Source organism: Capricornis sumatraensis, chromosome 6, assembly GCF_032405125.1.
Source record: "Capricornis sumatraensis isolate serow.1 chromosome 6, serow.2, whole genome shotgun sequence".
NCBI lineage: Eukaryota > Metazoa > Chordata > Mammalia > Artiodactyla > Bovidae > Capricornis > Capricornis sumatraensis.
The window spans coordinates 109,146,537-109,173,601 of record NC_091074.1 but is presented as its reverse complement, the minus strand read 5'-3'; the positions used below and the strand labels follow the sequence as shown (position 1 = coordinate 109,173,601).

The 27,065-nt window shown below is 39.4% G+C and overlaps 1 protein-coding gene across 4 annotated transcripts in view; it reads right to left on the bottom strand.

The window, feature by feature from the left end:
- MUSK (muscle associated receptor tyrosine kinase) overlaps positions 1-27,065 on the bottom strand; it is a 91,028-nt gene that overhangs the window by 29,865 nt on the left and 34,098 nt on the right. For 3 of the 4 annotated variants that reach the window (XM_068974457.1, XM_068974458.1, XM_068974460.1), the window contains exons 6-7: positions 9,033-9,157; positions 2,925-3,084 (exon numbers count right to left, since the gene is read on the bottom strand). In XM_068974457.1, coding sequence (XP_068830558.1) covers positions 2,925-3,084; positions 9,033-9,157 — 285 coding nt within the window. Of the gene's footprint in view, positions 1-2,924; positions 3,085-9,032; positions 9,158-19,372; positions 19,403-27,065 lie in introns of all 4 variants that reach the window. The other variant, XM_068974459.1, reaches the window with a different exon arrangement.

Here is a 27,065-nt window from a genome sequence, read left to right as displayed (position 1 = left end):
AATGCAGAAATGGTAGTATGACACAGTTGGGTAGACAGCAGGACTGAGTTAGTGGTCTAATCTTCTTTGGATTTTTTATAACATGAAAGTGATTCAGAAGTTGCTACAGGCCCCAAGAGGGATAAAGAAGGAGCTGACTTGGAGTTTAGCATGCATGGCATTGCAGAGACAGCCAAGGTGACCAAGGGGCAAAGGTGGCATAATAGACGCTAGAGAGGGAATTGATGAAGGATTTGACCAAGATGTAGAGGATTGTACTGCTACAGGAAGAGCCTCAGTGGGGCTGAGCCAGACACGGAGGTCCTCTGGGTTCCCACCAAGCCAAGAGATGAGCTCACTAGTTCTACAGCTGTAGACTTTACCAAAGACTAGGGTGGTCCAGAGGGCACCACTGCATAAATCCAAGACTCCTTCTCTCTTTCCATGTAAGGAAGAGATAAAAGTAGGAAGAAGAAGAGACGTGGCGGGGAATTGATCTTTGAATGCCTGAATAATGACCAGAAATGAAATTAGCATCTTCATATTAGCAACACGTATTTTCTCCTCTAACCAGTGGATGTGTAGGTTAAGCTAGATTAGATCAGTTTATTTTCTTGGATTTGAGTATTCATATGTAATTATTTCTCCCTCTCTCTGCACATACATATATTATCAACATATGGATATAGTTATATAAATATATGTTTACTAAACACTGGCTCCTGATCAATTATCAAACAAAACATAAGATAGTGAGACTAGAATCATTCCAAGTAATTTGAAGGCATCAAAAATGTAATCATTTAATTATCTCTTGAACCTTCTCATGTTCTTTTGTTTTATCTGTTATTGTTTGTCCTAGACATTTTCCTTAAAATCTCAGACACATCTAAACTCCTTGTACCACATTCAGATACTTTCAAACCTTATCTTTTCTCTCCTGACCTGCCGTCTACCTAATAGGTTGCATGCATCTCTCCTCTTCTCTGTTTACCAATTGTTCCTGTTGTCCAGAATTTCATAACTTTTCCAGACTCCTGGAATAACCTAACCATGCCATGCCCCTTCATCTTTTGACACCTGACATCTGTTGATTTGATAAAGAATCTATCTGACCGTATTCACTTGTCTCCTCTAAAAAAATTAAATGACTTCCCATTGATTAAAGAGTCCAGTCAGCCTACTCAGGCGTTTCATAATCCAGCTAGATCTCACATTTCAAACCTTTCTTCCTCTCCTCCACCTCATCTCAGTCTCCATCATGACTTGCTGTTTTTTGGACTCACTTCAACCTTGTCATCTCTAACTCAAATGGTACCTCTTTTCGAAGGATTCCCTTAAATTCTCTTTTTTCCTGCTGTTGTGCTTTGCGCTTCTGCACAGAGCATAGTCTGTGCCATGATGTCTGTGACTGATAGTCTTCCTTTTTAGATTGAGAGTCCCTGGAAGACTTGGACTCCACTGTTGATGATCCCATTCATGAATTAAGTCTCATCCTTTACCTAATGAAATGGACTGAGCCTAGTGTATTTAATAAATGCACGTAAGAGTGCTTCATAGACAACAAGTGGTATGTGAAGAGTAATCAGTTTATTGTTATTTGTTAAAGTGAGTTGAATTTACTTTTAAGAATCTCACCCTTCTCTGGGAATATGACTTCCCATCAGTGGAAATTCTTGAATAATTGATGTGATATCTCAAGATACAGATATATTCTTGGAGGAGAAGGTGGGAGGAATCTGGTTTTGAAATCTCTTTCCTTCATGGGTATGCCTCAGAGGGCCAGCCTTGTCCAATGCTCCCTATGTATTTCTCTGTGTCCTTATTCACCTCATGCTGAAAATCACAAGCATTACTAGAAATTCCTTCATCAGGGAAGATCAAAGAAGTGGCACTGTAATAAGAAATATCAGGCTCTGGGAAACTGGCTCTGGATACAGGTTCTACCAGTGCTTACCTTACATGTGAGGCCAAGCATCTCTCCACTGACCCTTGGACGGTAGGCATGCTATGAATATTATCATGCCTGGCATTTCCTGATACAGGGATTATTTCCATCTCTAGGAATTCCACAGATGTTCTCAGAAGCCTTTGGGACATGTAAGTTTTAAAAATAAACCTTTATAACTCAACACAAATATCCTAGAAATCCACGTGTCAGCCCTTTTCCTTGAAAATATCTGCGGATCCTGCTATCACTTGCATGAAACAAGAAGGGTAAAAGCCACAAGGTAGATAATATATTTATAAGTAAAAATGCCCTAAAATATAGCCAATTGGAAATTGGCACAAGCATGTTAAATATCTGCCAACTTACTCTTTGAGAGCCTTGGAAAGCTTGATTAACCCTCAGAAAGAAAGAGGAGGAAGAGAAAAAAGAGGAGGGGAAGGAAAGAAAAAGAAAGGGAGGGAGGGAAGAAGGAAGAATGCAGGGAAGGAAAGAAGTAGGGAAGGAGGGAGAGAGGGAAGAATAAAAAAAGAAAGGGAAGAAAAGAACATGAAAGAGAAAGATATGGAAAGAAATGAACTCCTGGAAGCTGTTTCATATCACTTAGGTGGGCATTTAAGAATTTAATTTTTGAAGCAATTCATTTCCCCAAATCAATTACTTTGGCCAACCTTTGGAGTTGTCCCTATGGAGGAAGAAATATCCCAAATGGGCCTGGAGTAAGAGATAAAAAAAAAAAAAGATGTTCCCTAGTGAAGGATGTTGTGGAATAGTACCAACTCTCTCTTCTCCTCAGTCAGTCAGTTCAGTTGCTCAGTCATGTCCAACTCTTGGCGACCCCATGGACTGCAGCACTCTAGGATTCCCTATCCATCACCAACTCTCAGAGCTTGCTCAAACTCATGTCCATCAAGTCAGAGATGCCATCAAACCATCTCATCCTCTGTTGTCCCCTTCTCCTCTCCTGAAAGAGTGCAGTTGCAAACAGCCATCCTACCTGCTATACTGATGGTGGCTGCAGCCTTTGCAGTACTGAATTTCTCTCCGTGCTTGTTAGTAGCTATGCACGTGTAGAGTCCTGGCTTGGTGATAAACAGCTGCAGTCTTGAGTCAATTACTCGGTCTTTCACACTTTCTTGAATAGACCCGGAAGAAACCTGGTGGAGTCAGGGGGAAAAAGAAGATAGAATTAGGTCAATAATTTCTAATATGCTGTATAAAGTAGACTGGAAAGAAAAAGGATTAGGATCAAAAGGCCTGTGGTAGATTGCGAAAAGTGCCAACAACTTTTGTCTCCCAACGCCCATGACCTTACAATGTGACTTTGTTGCTCTTCCTTTCCGAGGTTGCTTCTTTCTTCATGCTTTGAGTCTTGATTGGCTTGTGACAATCAAGCCAATCTGTGTCTTTTCAAAAGACACAGAGACTTGCGAAGTTCTTGCACACTGTGGCTTGCTTTCTTGTTTCTCTTAGAACCTGTGACCTCCTGTGAACAAGCCAGAGTGGGCCTGATAGAGGATGAGGCACTTATGGCCCAGTTATCCTCACTGATCCACCTGGCAGTCAATAATAACCCCCAGATATATGAGTAAGGCCATTCTAAACCCACTAGCTCCTAGTCAACCTGCCAATCACAAGATCAGGCAGTCCTAGCCCAAATCAGCAAAACCACCCAGTCGAGCCACAGACTTGTGAGCATTAATAAGTGGCTCTTGTTTTAAGTGATCAGGCTCTAGGGCATCTGTGGTGTGACAGTGGATAACACAAGCTAGAAGAGATACCCTGTGTGTATCTTCCAAGATACCTTCTCTATGTCTGAAAGTTAGAGACAGTCAGTTATGAGAGGTAATAGAGTTTTGAACTCATTTTCATAATTCTTTTCCAGTTTCCCCCCTAAATGCACAATAAATAGTGGATGGTTAACAAGAAAAAAAAAAAAAAAGGTTGTGAAGTCAGTCCTGTTTCTGCATCATGTCCCATATCAGAAAATCAAATATCCTTGAAAAGCCAGGCTACCAGTGCCATATTATAGCATATTTGACAGGTTAATGTACCTAAGTGCTCTTTAGTCATCAGCATGCCAGCTCTGAGAAAGACAGCTCGCAGTACATTCTTTTGGGTTGCAGAGTTCCAATTTACATGCTAGTTTGTCTGACCCCCAAAGTCTGTGCTTTTAATCTTTATGTTTTCCTGCCTTGCCTAGTCCTAAACTGAATAGTCATTAGAAAAGAAGAGCAGTAACAACAAAACCTCAAATCAATCATGAACAAAATAAACGTCTGACTTAAATGTCATTGTTAAGGTGGTGACATTTCTTAAACTGGTGATTCTTTCTTCACTGCTTTGTTAAGCACTCTACCATTTTTTCCTTTTTTTTTTTTTTTTTCATGATCATTGCTTATCTGAGGGGGAAATTGCTAGTTTGAGAGAAGTGTGAATGGACTGACAATCAGGAATCAGCTAATGGTTTACCTTGAGCAGGAGTAGAAGTACCTCGGTGGCCTTGAAAAAGATCTTTCTGTCTAGTAGTAGAGGATGAAACTAGGAGTAAGAAACTTGGAGCCAAGATATTTTACTGTTTCACCTGAGGGAGGATTCACATTTAGATCAGCAAGCGGGAGGGAAGCCCCGAGGTGAGACCAACTTCCCATGCTTCTGCTGCCAGGTAGCTGGGTCGCCCCAGAAGCAAGCACTCTCTGTCGCAATTAGGCAGTGAAAGTTTGTCCAGTTAGCTCCTGTCTTTTTATTCTTTATCTTGCACTATGAGTCTCCGTTCTTTTAGAAACACTGGTTTATGTGAGCATCAGTTTACCTTAACTGGGGAAACTTCCCAGGTCAGATTAAGTATTGTGGCATTTTCCCCAGATAAGCAGCCTGGACTCTATGAGAAATTGACAAGGCAAGAGAAAAAAATATCTTTGAGAGACACACGTGCAGCTGGGAATTCAAACTGAATGCATCATTATCATATTTATCAGAGGTGCAAGTTCCTATGGATTTGAATGTCCCGGTTAGATGGAAAGGACTGAACAATTTGAAACACAATTTGAAAAAATTATTGGGGTATAGTTGATTTACAACGTTGTGTTAGTTTCAGATGTACAGGAAAGTGATTCTGTTATACATATTCATAGATCCATTTTTTTCCAGATTCTTTCCCATAAAGGTTATTACAGAATATTGAGTAGAGTTCCCTGGGCTCTATAGTAGATCTTTGTTGGCGAAATAAAAGTCTGGACTCTCCCCAGGTTTTAATACAAAGCAACAAAGAGAAAAGAGCTAAAGAGCACAAACCTCTGTCAGTTAGTATGTTTTATGCTCTGAGGATATTTTGTTTATAAATATAATCCCTTCCCAGTTTATACATGTGAAATCTGTAGAACAGTTACCTTCCTCCTTTGCAAGTTTGCTGCTGCTTTTAAGAAGTAGATCTGTACTGCCGATGCCTAGGAGACAACTCAGAAATGAGTAATCCCCTAAATGCTGACTAAACTTGCACTATTTTCATGTTCACACCTAAGAAAGTCACTCCTCAAGGTCACTGAAAACATTCTTGGGAGGAAAGAGAAATGAGTTTTAAGTCACCTGACCCCCATCCTCCTGGACATCATCCAGGTGCTGACATGGTCCAGCGGGTAGACCATCAAGTCCCAAGGCTCACTGCCTTCTGATGTGAGTTCCTAAGTGCTTTTCCTCCTGTTTCCAGAGGCCTGGCTTGATTCAGTTTGTGACTCATGCACAGCAGGCCTTGTTAGTCATCATTTGAATTTGTTTTTCTTTCTTCATGGAGCAATCTGACCAACAGTTTAGTATTTTTGATGACCTAAAATTCAGAACACCCCTTTGCCCTGCGTTTTGATTATTTGGCTTTTCAGATTTAAAAGCTCAAAAGGATGAGTTCAGATTATGCCTGGGAGCTTTAAGGAAGGATGCTGAAGCAAAGTGGAGGACTTCATTGAGGTGACTTTATTTGGTATTACAATAAATATGTTTTTTCCCCAAGTCACCCAGGCATACTGACCTGAAAGCACTGGATAAACAGTTCTCTGTTGTGTGTGTAGGGGTGAGACTATGACCTCAGATGAGGCCATCAAACAGGAACTCTATTAAAGAGGCATATTAGTTCACACCTGATAAAATGTATGTAAAAGCCTTCTGAAGGAGACAACATAGGTGGAATACTTTTTACATATCATTAGTAATGCTGTTGGGAGAGAATTTATCCCCAGTTATGGATCCTATAACTTTATCATAATTTGACCTCTGAATGGTATTCTGGCTTCTATGACCTTGTCATGCAGCAAATAATCTCAGTTGGCTAGGACTATCTCAGGGAACTTTAGGATGTGGCCTAGCGTGGTCCATGTCTAGGGAGTTGTAATAATGTCTGTTTATGCATCATGGAAAAAGAACAGGTTGACTGAGAAAATTTCCCATTCTGTTTCTAATCAACATCGCCATGAATATTGACCTCTTTCAATCTGGCTGCTGAGATATTCCACATAATATATTCCACTTGATATATGTAATTATCTTGGGTTTACACAGTCAGTAAGAGAAGATGTTTCCATGGCTCATGTCCTTTAAACCAAAAAAACTGCCTCTTAAAAATATGTATAAAATATAAGTGAGCTTCCCTTTAAGGAAATTCAAAAACCACAATCTTCAATACAGATTTGGCTGTTCATTTTGAAAACTCTTCTAATAAATTAAAATGATTGAACTTTTAACATGTTTTAGGAGTTATAAATATATCTTTCAGACAAAGCAAGAGAGATGTGCAAATTTTTTATTTGAATGCCAAAATAATAGAGTTGGATTTAACTTCAAGTAAATCTGGTTATCAAAATATGAGGATATTTTCTTTTAGAAAAGTAATCTCTGCTGTAGCCATACCAAAGTATTATTTCCAACGTTGTAAAACAAAAGGGATATTACTGCTCACTCTGAGTTCATCTAAGACTACAAATTTTCATGAAAAATGAATGATATCTCCATAGGAAGAAAGCAAAAGAATTTTTTACCACTTTGGGGCAATTTCCTTGCCTTTCTCTTGTTCTTTGGCTGTAAGCATTCAGGGTTTTAGTTTACTGGCATGTTCATGTATGGGGATGAAGGCGCATTCACATCTTTTAAAGTACTTATTGTACTTTAGTACTTTAGTGTGTTAGTGAAGTTAGTTCACTGCCTTATAGTCAGTGAAAGGGCACAGTTCAAATCCTGTCTTATTCTGTGCCAAATTGCTCCCGGCTCTGCATTTGTCTTAATCCTGCCCACCCAAAATGATCCCAGGTCTGTGGACTCTCCCCTGTTCTCAATAGACTTCTCTGGTTGGCTACTTGTCTGACATTAAATGCCTAAAATTGCCTCCATTTCCTGTGATTTGCATCAACACAGGGCAGTCATCTCAGTTTCTAGCTGGACTTGGATAGTAGCACCAAGAACAAAACTTGGCTGTAAGAGCAAACCCTCTCTGACCATGAGAACTGCAGATGTCCTTTTGCTTTCTTTCTGGAAGAAAGTCACTGTTCATTTGTTTTATTCCTTAGAATCTCCGGCGAAGAATCTATTTTGCTTTCTGTGTTTTTGTGAATCACATCTTGAAAGATGAAGTTGGAGTCTCAGTAAGACCAAAACTAACTCAAACCATCTGGCTTTTAAAAATTACTCCTCAGCTCCAACAGAGAATAATCATATATCTTCCAGTTCTAAACTCATACAAGCCTTTTAAAGAGTGAGACAAATTAGTAAAGTCGTAGTGTCAGTTCCCAAGTTTTCTTAGGGCATCTCTTTATACTACTTTGAAAGGCTTAAGACAGCTCCTATAGCTTCATGGAAAAGCCACAAAATGTACTGTCAAATAGGATTTGATTTGTAAATGATACCTGAAGTTTAATTAGAGAGCTAAAGAAGAACAAGATTACAAGTTACTTTAACAAGTTTAAGCCAATCAAAGATTGGTAGTAGCCCTTGGTCCCTAGCAGAAACAAACAAAAACTCTCTGGAGAAAAGAACCTTTATCTAGACCTCACATTAACCTCTGACATTTTTTTATTTTCTCAAAACAATGAACAGGTAGTCAAAGATAACTAGGCACACAAGGAAATGAAACACAATGAAAGAAAGTCAGCAGTAAAACAGACAACAGAAACAGACCTACGGAGGCATTCCATTCCACCCAAATACAGTCAAATGTATCCATGACCTAAGTAAGCCTGTAGGATCACTAGCCACACTGACCTACTTGCTGTTCCTCTGACATACCAGGTATACCCTTATCTCAGACACTTTGCCCGGTTGTAATCCCCCTGTTATGTACATAGCCTCCTCCTTCAGCTCTTTGCTTAAACATCTTCATCTTAATAAGGCTTCTCTGACCACTTTATTGAAAACAGAATCTTCCTCCTGAGGTTGTACTTTCTCACTTTCCTGCTTTATTTTTCTCCATGGCATTGGACACTATTCACACAGACTACAGATTCTACTGTCTGCTTATTTTATTGTTTGTTTTTTTCCCATGTTACTGTAAGAAACTTGAGGATAGGAAACTTGACTTGTTCTGGGTGAGCCTGTATGTACAATGTCTAGAATAATGCCTGATGCCCAGGAGATACTCAATATTTGTATAATGAGTAAATGAATGCTTTTATGTAAAGTGCTTAGAACAGGGCCTAGTCATAGCAATCACATACTATATATTAGCTACTATTACCAGTATTAGAAATGAAAATAAAATGTTGCACTGACAGACATGTATTCTAATTGTGGATTGCTTTTCATCAAATTAGGTTCCAGCAGTGGACTAATCCTTCAGCTGATTATTTTTGTGTGGGAAGGAATTATTACCACTTCCCTTTTACACAGAAGTGTAAAGAATAAATTTGGTTTTATACTATTCCCTATGATATAAGGAAAGAAGTAAACCTATGAAGTTCAGTTTCTAGACAGTGACTTCTAGAATGAAACTATTGGAAGATTTTGAAAAATGGCGATGCCGGTGAGACCAATAACAGAGATCATGGTAACACTACAAATATGTGCTCTGCCCTCAAATTCACCACCAGTGGGTCTTCCCCAGACAAGTCCCCATACAGATGGCACTCACAGAATTTCCATTTTCAATCCAGGTGATGGTGGGGACAGGGATGCCTGTGGCTGTACAGCGCAGGGTCACAAAGGAGCCAAAGGTGACATTGTGGGATTCAGGAGCCCGCAGGATTCTGGCAAAAACTGTTAGGAAAAGAGAAGTGGTGAGTGACTCTCTCACTGGGAATGGTCAAGCTGGGGTAGTCTTGAAGAAATGCAAATCAGATCATGGTCTCCTGTGAAGGATCCTCCACATTCCTTCTATCTTAAGGATAATACCAAATGCTGTGCCCTGGCTTCTCAGCCATTTATGCTGTGACCCTATGCTTCTCACCACTCCAGGATACACCAAGCTTGTTCCCAACTTAGATGATGCCCATGTCATCCCTCGGCCTAGAGCACACTTCCCGTACGTCTTGTGGCAGTTTTCTTATATCACCTAAGTCTCCATGTAAGTGATACTTTCAGAGAAAGACCCTCCTTGACTGCCCAATGTAAAGTCTAACCTTTCTCCCATTCACTTTTCCATCATCCTGTTTCATTGTCTTTACAGACCTTACCACGATCTGAAGTTATTTATTTTTATCTATTGTCTGTCTCCCTGCAATAGATTGTGAGTTGTCAGCAACCAAAAACCTTGCCTGTTTTGTTCAGGACCTAGGAGAGTGCCTACCAAAATAATAATATTTAGTTGAATTACTGCTTTACATCTTCAGCTATATCATGGTAGAATGACAGACAAAATCTGTTAAACTTTTACGAGAGTGAGATGAGCATGCAGGGTCGAAAAGAAAAGGAATATTTTAGACAAAGATGCTCAGGATAATGAGTCATTTTATTCTTTTCTAAGGCTGAATACCCACTTACTAGATAAGAGGAAGTTCTTTTGATGTGAAAAAAAATTTTACCTTTGATTAAAGAGTGAAAATGAGGTTCAGAATGTACAATAAATTGAAGGATTCTTAGAATCACAGAATCACTAATCTTGAGAGAGACTTCAGAAATCAGCTAATTTCTGCTCTTATTAAATAGATGTAGAAATAAAATCCCAGTTAATTTGTTTCCCCAAAGTAATAAAACTAATGGGTGAGAAACCTGAACTCAAGCCTTCTGACTTCAAATCCCAGTGTTCTCTAGATCATTATGTAATCTTTTTAATTACCCATTGATTGCAAGTATACGTTTTTTTTGCTCTGGCCTTTTGTTTTCTAGGACTTAAGTACAAAACGTAACATTAGACTATGAAATTCCCATTAATACAATGCTTTGATGCTTAGTTCTTCTAAACTTATAGAATTTGTGGATTTTGGATTCTAACGGAAGACACAGAAGAGACAGTAAATACTAAAGAGAAGACGTACAGGACAAAGAAAGATCAAATTCAACTGTATTAAAAGTTGGTCTGATTTTTTAATAGCTCTTTAAAAGGGTTGCATAATTCAAAGAGATACAGGAGGACATAATTTGTTTGACAATTGTATGCTTTTTGCAGGTTCCGATTTCAGATTTGCCTGCTCAGATTAACTCGCTTTCCTATCTTTTGATATGGAGGACTCTATGAGATGAAATCTGAAAGAGCATGCTAGAAATACAAACATTGAACCCAAAAAGCCAGGAGAAAGAGAAAGCAAGGAAGGCGCCAACCTCATTGCAAAAGTGCCAACTTTGGCACCTTCCATTCAAAGGTGCCAACTTCAATCAAAAAATAAAAAAGAGTGGATTTACTGTTTAAAATGAAGCTGAATCTTTCCCTTGTGCCCCACGTAAAAATGAAATTGAACCTGATTTTAAGTACAGGAGTCTAATTACCAATATACAAAAGACTAGAGGGTTGAGGAACATGTTATACAGCATTATGAGAGGACTTCCCTGGTGGTTCAGTGGTTAGGACTTGGTATTCCCAATACAGGGGGCACAGATTCCATCCCTGGTCGAGGAGGATCCTGCAAATCACATGCCGTGTGACACAACCATAAATAAATAAAGTAAATAGAAAGAGTATTTAGTTCTCTTAAAAAAGCCATTATGAAGATACAATTCAATCATATCCCAAATACGGACAGTTGAACAGGGCAAGATATTCTGTTTCCCCCCAAAACAAATAACACTGGAGAGGAAAAAAAAGAAAATGAGGGGACTATTATAGATTGAGAAAGATTTAAGAGGCATAGCCCCGAGTGTAATGTGTGAATTCTTGTTTGGATTCTTATTCAACAGATCAGATATAAAAAGACATTTTAGAGACAACCAGAGAAAAATTGCACAATCCAGGTAGTAAATGGTATTAAGAAATGAGTGCTAATTGGGGATGGATGGTAATGTGACTGTGTTAAAAGTCCTTAAAGTACATGTGTACTGATTGAATTTGTATCTGAGATTTGCTTTAAAGTAAACCAGCAGCCATAAAATGGTACTTGGTTAGATAAAATGGTAGACTATTGATCACTGTTGCTGTTGGATAATGGTACTGTGAGAGTTTACTATATTGCTGTGTCTATTTTTTTACAAGATTAAAAAGATTTTAACATTAAAAATTTTTTTAAGCTGCAGTGGAGCCTGTGAAACATGGCTCCACAGCTCCAGAGAAACATGTCAGGGGACACATACTTCTTCTGCCATTGAAATAGTTAAGTTACTAGAAAACCTAAAACCTGAAGAAGAGTAGGGTTCTGAGGAGAAACACTGGACACAGATCTCAGTCCTGAGAGTTCAGAGGTAACTGCAACAGTTTTTCTTTTTTAATTGGAGGATAATTGCTTTACAGTGTTGTGGTGCTCTCTGCCACACATCAACACGAATCAGCTATAATTTATATATATGTATATATACCCCTCCCTCCTGGGGCTTCCCAAGTGGCTCAGTGGTAAAGATTCCACTTGCCAATGCAGGAGCCACAGTGAGTTCAATCCCTGAATCAGGAAGATCCCCTGGAGGAGGACATGGCAACCCACTCCAGTGTTCTTGCCTGGAAAATTCCATGGACAGAGGAGCTTCACTTCAGTTCAGTTCAGTCGCTCAGTCGTGTCCGACTCTGCAACCCCATGAATCACAGCATGCCAGGACTCCCTGTCCATCACCAGCTCCCGGAGTTCACTCAAACTCATGTGCATCGAGTCAATGATGCCATCCAGCCATCTCATCCTCTGTCGTCCCCTTCTCCTCCTGCCCCCAATCCCTCCCAGTATCAGGGTCTTTTCCAATGAGTCAACTCTTCACATGAGGTGGCCAAAGTACTGGGGTTTGAGCTTTAGCATCATTCCTTCCAAAGAAATCCCAGGGCTGATCTCCTTCAGAATGGACTGGTTGGATCTCCTTGCAGTCCAAGGGACTGTCAAGAGTCTTCTCCAACACCACAGTTCAAAAGCATCAATTCTTCGACGCTCAGCTTTCTTCACAGTCCAACTCTCACATCCATACATGACCACTGGAAAAACTATAGCCTTGACTAGACAGACCTTTGTTGGCAAAGTAATGTCTCTGCTCTTTAATATGCTATCTAGGTTGGTCAGAGCTTTCCTTCCAAGGAGTAAGCGTCTTTTAATTTCATGGCTGCAGTCACCATCTTCAGTGATTTTGGAGCCCCCAAAAATAAAGTCTGACACTGTTTCCACTGTTTCCCCATCTATTTCCCATGAAGTGATGGGACTGGATGCCATAATCTTACTTTTCTGAATGTTGAGCTTTAAGCTAGCTTTTGCACTCTCCTCTTTCACTTTCATCAGAGGCTTTTCAGTTCCTCTTCACTTTCTGCCATATCTGAGGTTGTTGATATTTCTCCCAGCAATCTTGATTCCAGCTTGTGCTTCTTCCAGCTCAGTGTTTCTCATGATGTACTCTGCATATAAGTTAAATAAGCAGGGTGACAATATACAGCCTTGACGTACTCCTTTTCCTATTTGGAACCAGTCTGTTGTTTCATGTCCAGTTCTCACTGTTGCTTCCTGACCTGCATATAGGTTTCTCAAGAGGCAGGTCAGAGGAGCTTGGCAGACTATAACCCATGGGGTCACAAAGAGTCAGACAAGACTGAGTGACTGAGCACACACATGGTCCCCGCCCTCTTGAGTCTTCCTTCCCCGCTGTACCACCCCTCTCAGTTGTCACAGAGCACAGGGCTGGGCTTCCTGTGTTGTGCAGCAGCTTCCTGCTTGCCGTCTGTTTTACATGTGATCGTGTATGTACGTCAGCGCTACTTTCTCAATCTGTCTTAGCCTCCCCTTCCCCTGCTGTATCCACTAGCCCATTCTCTGTATCTGAGTCTCCATCTCTTTTCTATAAATAGGTTCATCGGTACTATTTTTCTAGATTCCATATATATGAGTTAATATATGATATTTATTTTTCTCTTTCTAACTTACTTCACTCTGTATAACAGGGTCTTGTTTCATCTACCTCACTGCAACCGACTCAAATGTGTTTCTTTTTATGGCTGAGTAATATCCAACAAATCCATTCTGAAAGAGATCAGCCCTGGGATTTCTTTGGAAGGAATGATGCTAAAGCTGAAACTCCAGTACTTTGGCCATCTCATGCGAACAGTTGACTCATTGGAAAAGACTTTGATGCTGGGAGGGATTGAGGGCAGGAGGAGAAGGGGACAACAGAGGATGAGATGGCTGGATGGCATCACTGACTCGATGGATGTGAGTCTGAGTGAACTCCGGGAGTTGGTGATGGACAGGGAGTCCTGGCATGCTGCGATTCATGGGGTTGCAAAGAGTCAGACATGACTGAGCAACTGAACTGAATATTCTGTTGTGTGTGTGTGTGTGTGTGTGTGTGTGTGTGTGTGTGTATGTGTATGTGTATGTACAACTTCTTTATTCATCTGTTGATGGGCACCTAGCTTGCTTACATGCCCTGGCTATTGTAAATAGTGCTGCAGTGAACACTGGAGTACTTGTATCTTTTTGAATTGTGGTTTTCTCAGGTATATGCCCAGTAACCACACCAGTTTTAGATCAGAGCTCTGTGGCAGATGATAACAAGTTAAAACAAAATGTAGGCTTGAATTTTATTTTTTTTACTGGGTTTCCCTTGTAGCTCAGTTGGTAAAGAATCTGCCTGCAGTGCAGGAGATCCAGGTTCAATTCCTGGGTTGGGAAGATCCCCTGGAGAAGGAAATGGCAACCCACTCCGGTATCCTTGCCTGGAAAATCTCATGGACAGAGGGCTGCAGTCCACGGGGTCGCAAAAAGTCGGGCACGACTGAGCGACTAACTCTAAGGCTTGAATTTTTCTTTTCTTTTTTTTTTTTAACTAGCAGGCAATATTTACAACCTGAAAAATTCCATAGCAAGAAAAATAGCAGTCATCATGGGGGTCAGTGGGGTTAGTTTCAAGAGCGAGTCACCTGTATATTCTCCCAGGGCCCCATGCTTAAAGGGCCCCATGCTTGGCTTATTTTTTCTTCTGCCTGTGTCTTTAAAAATTGTAAGTGATTTTTGAATGAAGGGCCCTGTATTGCCGTTTGCAACCAGTCCACAAATTATGGAGCCAGTTCTGAGAGCCTGGTAGTCAGGGCTAAAAATGCTTGCTTAAAATCGGGAGTGAAGGGTGCGCTTCTGCTGGAACTCCAGAAAAACAAGGCTCTAAGGTGAAATGGGAAATTAAAAATTGTAAATATGCTGGATCGGTTTCTAGGAAGTGTCAATCAAGACTAGATGACAGAGGCTATACCCACGAGAAGGTCCAAATATCTCAAGAGGACAAGCCACCTGGGAGGCAGCGTACATTGCCTTCAGAGTGACAAAAGCAGTACTCCATCTGACCACCTGGTTGAGATTTCTCCCAGCTTGGTCCTAATTCACAGGCTGTGGACCCCTGGCAACTAATACAGAGTGACGGGCATCTGAACAAGAGTCCACCCAGGGATTCTCTTCCTTTCTGATGTTTTCACAAGGATAATAAAGACTTAGATTGCACAACATAATTGAGTCCACATTTATCATTGGGCTGAAATAGCTCTTGTAGAGCTTAGGGCTATACTTGTGTGTCCAGAATTTTGTGAGTGTGAGACTACTATGATGATCATTTTATAAGTCCCATTGTCTCTGAGAATCTGGAAAGAAAAAAGGCAGGATCCTTGAGAGATTAAGAGTAGGATTATTTCAATTCCATGAATTCTGGAAAAGTGTGGCCAGCAGCTCCAAAGATGACGCTAGTCAGTGTACCCTTGAACCTGAGTGAGAAGCTTCTGGCTGAAGATGTGAAGCATAAGAAACTGGAAAAGTATGAAATTTAGATGTTTTTTCTGCTTTAATTTTCAAAGGCAATCATTTTCATCTGGGACTTTAAGTTCTTCCTGGAAATTTAGTAATAAGGGAAGGTTTATTTATTTATTTATTTTGTAATTTATGGCTTCTGCTTTTATTTTTGGCTGGCATTACATTATTTGGAATATCATTCAGGCTCATTGCAAAACCTCTGATGACCTATCTTGCACAACACAGCTAAGAATTATGTGAGATGGTAAGTGAAACAGTCCATTATCATTCTACAGGTCAACATAGCCTTGGAGTTCATTTAATTAATGTGCTGCCTTGCCCCATATCAGAAACTTCTGGTCTAGTGAGGCACAGGAGGGTACAGAAAAGATCACTGCTGGCACTGCAAGTGGCTTCATGAATGTAGGGTTGTGCTGACAAGCTGTTGGTCTCCTTCTCCAGAGACACATATACCCTTGGTTGACCATAGGTTTCATTGTTGAGCCTTGTGGGATAAGAGGAGGGGAAAAGGCCAGGAAGTAAAGGAAAGCTGGTCTCTCCTGTACTCCTACCTTCTTGCCAAAAGATAAAACAGAGTGAAAGTGAAGTCACTCAGTCATGTCCAACTCTTTGCGACCCCATGGACTGTAGCCTACAAGGCTCCTCCATCCATGAGATTTTCCAAGCAAGAATGCTGGAGTGGGTTGCCATTTCCTTCTCCAAGGGATCTTCCCAACCCTGAGATCCAACCCCTGTCTCCCGCATTTCAGTGAGACGCTTTACCATCTGAGCTACCAAGGAAGCCCATGACAGTCGTTCAGTCGTGTCCGACTCTTTGAGACCCCATGGACTATACAGTCCATGGAATTCTCCAGGCCAGAATACTGGAGTGGGTAGCCTTTTTCTTCTCCAGGGGATCTTCCTAACCCAGGGATTGAACCCAGGTCTCCGCATTGCACGTGGATTCTTTACCAGCTGAGCCACGAGGGAAGCCCAAGAATACTGGAGTGGGTAGCCTGTCCCTTCTCCAGGGAATCTTCCCGACCTAGGGGTTAAACCAGGGTCTCCTGCATTGCAGGCGGATTCTTTACCAACTGAGCTATCAGGGAAGCCCATATAAAATAGAAACTTGCCTCTTTTTTCAGTATTGAAGGATAGCTGTCACTTTTCTTCCGAGTATCCCTCTCTCAAAGAAGATGGCAAACAGCTTTTGGGTTTTGACCCAACTGTCTTCTTCTCATAATGTTTTATTGGCCCATCACCCTTACACCACATCATAATTTGTCTTGTTTTGTTTTTTACAGTTTTTTTTTTTTGCTTTTTTTTTTAGTTTTTAAAAAATATTTATTTTTAATTGATTGATGATTGGTTTACAATATTGGTTTGATTTCTGTCATATATCAACATGAGCTAACCATGGGTGTACATATATCCCCTCCCTCTTGAGTCTCCCTCCCACCTCCTGCCCATTCCCATCCCTCTAGGTTATTACAGAGCCCCAATTTGAGTTCCCTGAGACATATAACACATTCCCCCAAGCTGTCTCTTTACATATGTTAATGTATATGTGTCCATGCTACTCTCTCCATTTATCTCACCCTCTCCCTCTTCTCCCCAACCCTTGTCCATAAGTCTGTTCTCTGTGTCTGCATCTTAATTGCATAATTTCTGTTTTGGCTGTCTCTTCTCGTGGAATGTAAGCATCAGAAGAGTGGAGCTTGCTTTATTCATTAACACAGGCTGATTGATAGTTAGATAATTGATTGATTGATTCACTGAGCAATCGATCCTGAACCCTGTATGGTACATGGTGAGCACTCAATAGATATTTGTTGAATGAATAAATAAATGAGTGATTCTTCTGATTAGTGATATTGGAAAAAAGGACTTGTCTACGTGATGAATATCTCCGTCCTCTTTGGGCCATCTTTTTCCCAGCTATCCAGTGAACAAGAAGGGTATGGGGTTAATGTCCCATAGATAAGTTCCCCAGGTCGGGTTTCTCCATCCTACAACTCCAGGTAAAATGTGGAGGCTGTGGGGAGGAATCGGAAGTTACATGAATCTAATTTTTGGATGAAAGGAGAGAAAGCTTTCTTTTTCAACCTAGCTTTATCAGCAATAAAGCTGATATTTTTATACCCATCAGTATTTGTTACCAGTTCCAAGCAGAAAAGGTAATGGGATGGGGAAAGAAATTTCACCACATTTATCAAACATAAAAAACAAAAAGCCAGTTGCCATTAAAAATAAGTGTCAAACTGCTCCATGGATAACAATACACCTGTAATAATAAAATTAAACACAGTTCAATAATAAACTTCATGTTTGGGAACGCATGTACACCCGTGGTTGATTCATGTCAATGTATGGCAAAACCAATACAGTATTGTAAATTAAAATAAAGGAAAAAAAATTGTTACAAAAAAAATAAATAAATAAAAATAAAAGTAATGTGATAGGCTTCATATCAAATAAATGTCCCCTGAATATGACCATTTCACCTTTTCTTTGCATGAAAGACAGTATAAAAGTGCTTTGTTACATAAACAAGCTGTTTAGTAGGAAGGGCATGGAATTACTTGGTCATCTGAAAAATGTTGATAATTGTTTTGATATGGATTTTTAAAGAAAAAATTATTCAACTCTTCTTTCTATAGATAGTTTTATTGTCATTCTCCCATTCAGTGTGAGCTCTTTCCCATTTGCTTTCCTGTGGGCAAGTATATTACTAGTCATCTGCAACATGTAAAATAGACCTGGCAATCTATTTATCCTTGGGTTTTCTTTCATGGTGTCTAGTCCTGAGTTTGGGGCTTTATTTTCTCTGGGATAAGTTTACGTTAATAACTTTAGGTTGAGAATCCTGTATTCAGAATGGGACTTAAGCAGCCAGTGATTCCAAGTCCTTTATAACATAACCATATTGTATTCTTATTTCCTTTATCTCTCTGTCTCTTTTTTTCCTCCCTCCCTCTACCCTGCTCCCTCTTTCTTGTTCCATTTTTCAAAATACTTTCAGCTATATAATAAATTTTGTCATTGGTTGTCATTTTAAGGGGTAATCTGAATTTGTAATAAGGAGATGGAACATTATTCACTCTGAAATTTCACTGGTGGTGTAATGGAAAGCCTAACAGGCAGGGGACCCAAATTAAATCTTGAAATTAATAAGCAGTTTGGCTTGAAATGAATTGCCTCTCTTTTCTTGGAAAGGGAGTAGGACCAGAAGAATATTTAAGGCCCTTGTAAATTGTATTTCTGAGGAATTACTTCAAAGGATGTAATGAGCTTGCATGGATTTGCATTTATTTTTCTCATTCCTTTCTTTCTTTCTTATTTTCTAGCCTCTCTTAAAGAGATCTTTTGTTACTTGATTCAAACCAGCACTGAGAAGAGTAAATTGAAAACAAACAAAAACTGGAACTAAAAATAAACACAAAATCCCTCAGAATCATACAGATGCAGGTGAAATGATTTTATCTAGATTTAGTTATAAGCAGCGTGATGTTTAAATAGGAAAACATCTCAGATACCTTATTTGAAATACTTAGATAAGAAGGGGCTGTTTCAAAGAATACCAGCCTAGGGTTTGTTCCTAAAGCCAAACTGTATTATATGAGAACTTGTGAATTTCATCCAAAATACACAAAAGTTAGAACAGTTTGATTGATTTGGTTTGGTTTGGAGCAGTTATGTAATACTTGTCCACTTGAAGTAATAACAATAAAAATCTCAGCTGGCACCTTGACATTTTTACAAGTCTCCAAAGACCGTAACACCCTCACCTCCTGGCCCCCCACCCTCAAGGCTTTTGGTCAGAGGAACTTTCCATTCTAGTCTGTGTGACATTTATAGTCTCAGGCTGATTTATGTCATTTCATTTTGTTTGCATTTTCAGAGTCTAGGATACAGAGTTTATTTCTGTTCATTCAAGGTTTTCTTAATACACGTAAATCCTCAATAACTATATTATATATAAAGCAGCCCATCTCATAACACTGTTAAATGCTGAATTAATATTCCCCATACATTGTTTGTTATTTCCTAATAAAATCATGACACTTAGAGTTGTTTGTAAGGTCAGAGAAATAAACAGTTGAATAGAACCATACGTTTATAAAAGAAGCAGTGCAGAAAGAAAAAAAAATACCTTTAGTATCTTGCTCAGGTTCACTCTCTTCTATTAATAGGAACAAGACAAACAAACACACAAACAAAAACAACACATCATGAAAAGGAAAATCTTTGAGCACAGAAATGTTGCTGTACAAGATGAATTAGGACCTGCTTGTTTCTTATTTCAATAAGAAACAAATGCAATCAAGGGAAACCACTGACCTTTTAAAAGCAAACTATCAAATGACATAAACTTTCAAACTATTGCTTTTAGTCAGGCAGCACCACACAGAAAATGAACTACAGCATACCCGACAACATAGCTCATTCATGCATTTTAATTTCATCGTTGACAACTGCCCTTTCTTTCAAGGCAACAAATTGCCTACTATTCTGATAATAGTAGTGCTGATTGTGTTTCTCCTTGTTAGTATGGCTTCTCCTCTTATGAGGCCCTGCTGTGAAGGCAGTGATGTTGAATCTGGGATCTCAGCTATCATTTCTATGGCAATAGACTCCTGTTGTGGTAAACAGAGGATTAGGGGGTTTCTGCAGAACAGAGCCTACAACCAAGAGAGATTCCTCTGTATTGATTCCCAGAGGCTGCCCAGAGAGCAGAGAGGAGCTCATCATTATCTTTCAGGGAAAAAGAACAGTAAAGCAAGCTACAAAGAAAAATATAAAAATGTCTAAATTGGGTGTATGGAATTGAGAATTTTTCAGTTTTTAAAAATCCTAGAAAAGAGACATCCACTAAATTAATTGTTCCAAAATGTTTAATACAACCAAATCAGAGATTGATCCCACATGAAGTTTTATCTTTCTATTGTGAAAATGTATTTTGTGTCAATTTAAACCTTTTTTTTTTTAATTGATGTGTAGTTAGAATAGACCTTTCTTTGATTTAGTAATAAGCCAAGTGCAATATTTGTTTATAGTATAAAATAGCGATGCTCTTGTTATCTACTTTTAGAAATAAGAATACATTGGTATAGTTCCTTACAGATTATGGGTATTTTCACACACGTTGTACATTATCTCATTTAATGCTAGCCGTTTCCCTGTGATGATACATACATGATATTATTCAGCCCATTTTTCAGACAAGGAATTGGAAACTCACAGATTTGCTGCAGATGCAGAGCCAGAAATGCCTCTCCAGCTTTCAGACACAAAGTTTTCTGTTCTACCTAGCATCACAGTGAGAAAGCCTCATTTTTATATTTAATGCCCAATACTCTTAAATTTAGGAGAACTTGTTTATAACTTCCCAGTTAGATTGTACTCTTTCTGTCAAGTCCATGACGCATTCTTATTTTATTTTTTTTTAAATATCAAGGTCATATTGGATAAAAATGAGATTTTTCCATACTAAAAACTGGTCCATCTGGACACTAGAAAGCTGCAGAGAATCCCTGCTTGGAACAAAGACCTTAATCAGAAGAAATAAGTGAAAGTCCATAGTTAGACCAAATTGGGCCTGAAAACTTATACCTGAATGTCTTTGGGCTGAGCATGTCTTTAGAGTTCCTTAGCACAATTGTACTTATTTCCAAGCCTGCGGGGGGTGGGGGTGGGGGGTGGGAACAACTGTTTTTTTGGAACCAGCAAAATAACTATGAGTGCCTGAGATGGGCAGGGGACTTAGATGGGAACGTCAAAAATCTGTGTTATTTGACTGCTATATCTCCAAAATTTTGCTCCACTAAAGTTGAAGGGCCTCAGTAGTTTTGAGAACCTTATTTACTCATCTCGTACACTACTCTTTTTAGGGTTCTAGAGCAAGTGCAGGTAAATCCTCAGCCTCCTTGTAATTTTACACTAATGGTCTTTTACTGGACTGGACTATATTTTGAAGTAGACTCTGAGGGCAATGCTGATTTTTCCTTTGCTGCTTTTCACTTTGTTGTTGTTATTGTTATTATGACTCATTTTGCTTGATTTGTTTGGAATTGGAAGCAGTCAAACGAATGCACCCATTTTCTCCACTGCAGATATATAGAACCAATTCAGGGGATCAAAGAAGCTCTAAGATTTGCCATTTTCCTAAAAGGAAGTCTGGAAGTCCCACCAGAAATTAAACTTTCATATATCGACTCTCAAAATTTCTTTTTACACACAAAATTCAAATACGTATCTCATGTGTTGTTGTTCTGGTCGTGTCCGACTCTTTTGTGACCCCATGGACTGTAGCCTGCCAGGCTCCTCTGTCCATGGCATTTCCGAGGCAAGAATATTGGAGTAAGTTGCCATTTCCTTCTCCAGGGGTTCTTCCCAACCCAGGGATTGAATCTGCGTCCCCCGCACTGCGGGCAGATTCTTTATGTATATAAATATACACTATGTATTAATATATACACATATGTACACACATTCACACACATGCATAAACAGTTGAGGTTACTTTAAGTTAGAGAAATTGCGCGCTATTTAAGTTTGCATACAGTCACACAGTGTATGAGATTATTTGTTATTTCGAGGTCAAACTGTAGTCCTGGTTTTACTGTGTATCCTGCTTGCCTACCCTACCGCCGTCCCTCTTGACTTCTGAACCGACTATTTTACCTCTTATCAATTTTACATATATTCTGCTTCATGGTCTTTATGTCTACTTAAGTGATAAACTCTCTTTTAATCACTTTATGTGTAATGCGTCGGTCTTGTCCTCCAACGTGATTTGTAATCTTTGTGGGGTGGAGGAGGGAGCAACAGAGCATGCTTTATTTTTGTTGTGTCATTTTCCCCCTAAAGTCTAGCATAGCCTCTTGTGGAAATACTTTGAAAAAAGTGTTGGATAGTCATTCATTTTCCTTCTCTGCTTTCTTGGGATTGTTCAGTAGAACATTTAGAATGGAGAGTCTGAGATGTCTCATATTGGAATAATCTGAGATATAATCAACATCCAAGTTAAACAGTATATCCATCCTTTTCTTGAATAGTTTGATTTATGGAGAACTTAGTTTCAACCCATTTTAAACAGCTGTGTTTAAAAAACAGGTACATGTATATATCCTGAATCAAACCAAAATCAGTCTCCTTGTAATTACTACCCACAAGACCCAGTTCCTACTTCTACCTACTGGACAGAAATGAAAATAAAATCCATCACATGTTTTCATTTTTCCAACATGCTAACCCCAGTTTACCATCCCGACTTCTCAATTTTGAACTGCTTAGCTTCCGTTCTTTTCTTAAGTTATCCTCTTATTTGTGGTACCTGAAACTAAAACTAAGACACCTAGAGTCTCACAAATTCAGTGAATAGTTAGACTCTTTCTAAATACTCTACTTCTATGAATATAAATTTGCACAAGTTTTTGTTTGCATTTCATATAATGATGCAGTTCGGTCACTGATTCCACTAAAAGTCATGAGTATCCAATACTCATTTTTATATTTGCTCTTATTAAAGTCTGTCTCCTCAGTTTTGACTGTATATCTGTGTGACTACGACTTGATTCTAAAGAGGTAAATTAAGTTTTTCCTACTCAATTTACTGTATTGGTTGATGGAGAAGAAAGCTGGGGGACGGGGCTGGAATGTATTGGTATATGGGAGGAGGGAAAGCCATCAAAGTTCTCTAGTGGAGATAAAAGGGATACATTTAGTAAATTAATACAGGTCGCGTAGATCTTACAGAAAGAAAGAAATGAAACCAGAAGAGAAAACAGGCGCATGTGTGAGATGATTTCCATCCTTCTGACTGCAAGAGTGAGGAAAGTCAAGGAATAACAGGAATTTGGCCACCTAGAATTGAAGTCTCAATGGAGGGTGAAATAGTACATTATTTGCTTTTTGTAGCATGACATTTATAATTTTCTTCTTGGGCAATATCCTAAGAAAATCTCTGACCATCTGGTACTATAAGAATACTGTTCTAGGACTTTTTCTAAGAACATAATCAGAAATTGGGAAATCAAAATAATATTTCCTTTCCGTTGTGTACAGTACCCCTTATGGGAAACCAGGCAGGAGGCTCTGAGTTTGGGTCCTCCCTCTACTGCTTACTAGCTGTTCGATCTGTGCTACTCTGGACTTCAGTGTCTTCTTGCAGAAAATGCAGAACCTGTTAACCCCCAACTTGTAGGATTATGGAGAAGATTAAGTAAAATGATCTGTACAAGGAAGTTAATATAGCAACTGACACATAGCTAGAAAGTATTGAAGGCTGACTTTGAAGCCATCTCCTCTTGCTCTTCCTCCCTCCCTCTTTCCCTCCCTCCTTCCTTCCTGTTTCTATCTCTATGGTGTCTTCCTGACTGACGACAGCTGTTCTTCCAACTGACTTCAAAGGTAGAAGGCTATTTCATCTTATTTTAAATTTCGGTCTTCCTTAGCAGGCAGCGTCCCATATATTGTAGGTATTAAAAGCATGAACTTAAATCCTTTCCTCAATTGTCTGAGAAGAATCACTCTAGAAAGAGAAATTCATTCTTCAGATCCTATTTTAAAACATAGATGCTAATCAATATTAGACTATTTGAATCTATTCTTAAATAGGTTAGATGTCTCATCTAGCATCATATTTTCAGAATTATGGAGTCGGAGATGCCTGTTAGTAGAGAGCCACCACAGAGAACAAAAAAGATCATTTTAACTTTTAATTTTTTTACTTAAAAGTGGCTCAAGGGTGGTTGAAACGTAATCATAGTGAGACTCTGGGGTACTTTGTTTCTGAACAGATTCTTCTTTTGTCTTTCAAGCATTAAAAGAAAGCTTGACAATAGTAATGATAAACCTAAGTAAATACCTGATTTTCCTTTCCTGACTTCTTGATGGCTAAAGCAAAGAAACTTGATCCTGGTGTGCTGCCACTGTTTACATTTCTGTCCCCTTTGAAGCTGAGTAATGCATAAAGAGGTCTATCCACTGTGGCTCCATCTCTGAAGGAATTGGAGCACAAGCTCCTTTAAAAAAACATCCACAGTACCCTCACAAACAGTGACTCCCACCTCATAATCAGGCTGGCCTGCCTCTGTGACATTCCTATTCTCTAAAGTGGCTTGGGTCGGGAACATTTCTGTGGTCTTTGAGATAATAACATTTTCTTAGCTTGTAAATATGGATGGTGAATAATGACTGTGAGTAAGACGTGTTTACCAAGGAAATCAGGCAAGAGCCACACAAAGTCCACTTGTTTTGATTTCAGTCCTAGATGTAACGAGAGCAGCTATTAGGAATATTTTTGTTAAAATGGTCCTGAAAAATATATTACAAGGTTAACTGTAAGCCAAGAAAAAAGTTGAATCTCGGCTCTGATTCACTTTTTTCATTCTTAAAATAATTATTTTCTGGTTTTAATGGGAGGAGATGCTGAACTGCTTAATGATGAGGACGGAAGCCTTTTTGAGTTTACCCTTTCCAAACGTTTTTATTTGGGAATAAATTTAGATTTACAGAAGAGTTGTAAAGGAAGTGAAAGAAAGTCCCCAGGTACTCTTCATGCAGTTTCCTCGACTGTTAACATCTTGCATAGTGTGTGCACACTCAGTTGTGTCTGACTCTTTGCGACCCCATGGACTGTAGCCCACCAGGCTTTTCTGTCCATGAAATTTTCCAGGCAAGAATTCTGGAGTGGAGTGCCATTTCCTACTCTAGAGGATCTTTCCAACCCGGGGAATGAACCCAAGTCTCTTGTATCTCCTGCACTGGCAGGCAGGTTCTTTGCCACTGGCACCACCTGGGAAGCCCCATTAACATCTTACATAACCACAGTGTATGTATCAAAATCTTAGTTTACTTTTAAATACCACTTTGACCTAATCTTATGAAAAGGAAGATACCTGAGCTCTGACAGCAGGTAAAGAAGCTGAAGTTTAATAAGAACCAGAATTTTCCAAACATTTATTTATTTATTAGCTAGCCAGAAATTTTAAATGGGAAAAGAAACAGTAGTTATAACCTTAATCTTAAGTGACACCATAATATCCCGGTTGTCTCAAGTGGCTCGGTTTGGGAACATTTTGGTAGGCTTGGAAATGGAATTCTGGATGCCCCAGTCGGACCATAGGACCTCCAAACTGTAGGTTCCCACACCAGTGAGATGGTAGATATGGAACCATTTTAAAATTATGTCCAGCAAAAGATGACAGAGCATCAACTCAAATAGCTTGTGAGTCAAACTGTAGCTCGTTCTGGTTTTCATAGCACCTCTGGTAGGTACCAACCAAACTCTGTAGACCACCTTCGACTTCCTAGTTCGGAGTTGGTGTCAGCCTGTGCTTGCATGAGAAATCTGCATTTTTTCCTCTCTCACTGACACATGGTATGTAGCATGAGCTGCTGTTCATCAATCAAAGATGGACCTCACCTCTCAAAGCTTTCCCTGGCTTCTCACTGTCTCCGCTGTCCTCTGTGTATATCTTGCCCAAACTTCTATTGTTGCAAATATATTGAACTCTAATTACTATAATTCTTTGCTTGCATGCCTTTCTCACTAAATTTGGACACTTTTCAAGAAGTGAACCATGTCTTATTTATCTGTGTGTCCTTGGGCTATGTGTTTAGTCACTCAGTTGTGTCTGACTCTTCGTGACCCCATGGACTGTAGCTTGCCAGGCTTCTCTGTCCATGAGGATTCTCCAGACAAGAATACTGGAGTGGGTTGCCATGCCCTCCTCCAGAGGATCTTCCCAACCCAGGGATCGAACCCAGGTTTCATGAAGTGTGGTTCATAGACTACCTATGTGAGAATCATCTGGGAGGTTGTTAAAAGGCCTTAAGAGAGATCCATCAGGTCTGAATCTCTGGGGAATGCAACCTAGAGCTGTATCTTTTAATAAAATCTGTGGTTGCTTCTCATGTGCACTGATGCTTGAAAACCACTACCTTCAAGAGTTCCGTCAGTCCATCAACTTAGTTATTTCCATCTCTTTCCATAGAGGTTTTTGAAGTGAGCATAATCAATGATGTGACAGTACCTTAAATAACAACATGTTTGTCTCAAGAAAAGGAGACCTCTTGTTGGTTTAGTGGAACAAATATTATGACAAAGCTTCAAACTGTATTCTGAAAAACATGCAGGGTGGGGCAAAAAATAAAGTATACAGTTCTCACTACAGGAAGGAGAGCAAAATGCCAGTTTCTCGAGAGAGACCATTTATTTTCTCCCCAGGTAGAAAAAAAAATTTTTTAAGCAGTTTCTCACTTAAGATGTTTTTCAGAGCAGTGAGTGACGGAATGATCAATATTTTCAAGAAGGTTTTTGGCAAACAGCTATTTCTGTAGTGAGCAAAATATGATGTAAGCTTGAGATATTGCACTGAGCCTGCCTTGACTTTCATGCTGTTCACTATTTGGGTAAGGGACATGCTGATTCTATATAGCCTCTTTCCAGTTTGCTGGTAAAGGCATATCTTCATAGAGCACCTTAGATAAGCATCCTTATGTCACTTGTCACAATAGGGCTAAACCAAAGTTATTAATCTCTAACAAGTATCAAGAATGCAGGGACAAAGCATTGCTGATTGAGAGGAGATTTATATTCTTTGGAAGCAAGAGAAGCAGTTGGTAATGTTGACATTCTATTTGTGAAACTTGAGAAGACTAACCAGCAATATTCTCTGGATAGAAGGCATCCAGCTTCATAACAATGTAAACAACAGACAACAATACCAATAGCAGTCAGAATTTATCAAAGAGCTGGCAGACACATACAGTATCTACATGGTATCCCAGCTCCTTTTAAGAACCCTACACTCCAAGTCATATTGCACCCATTTCACAAA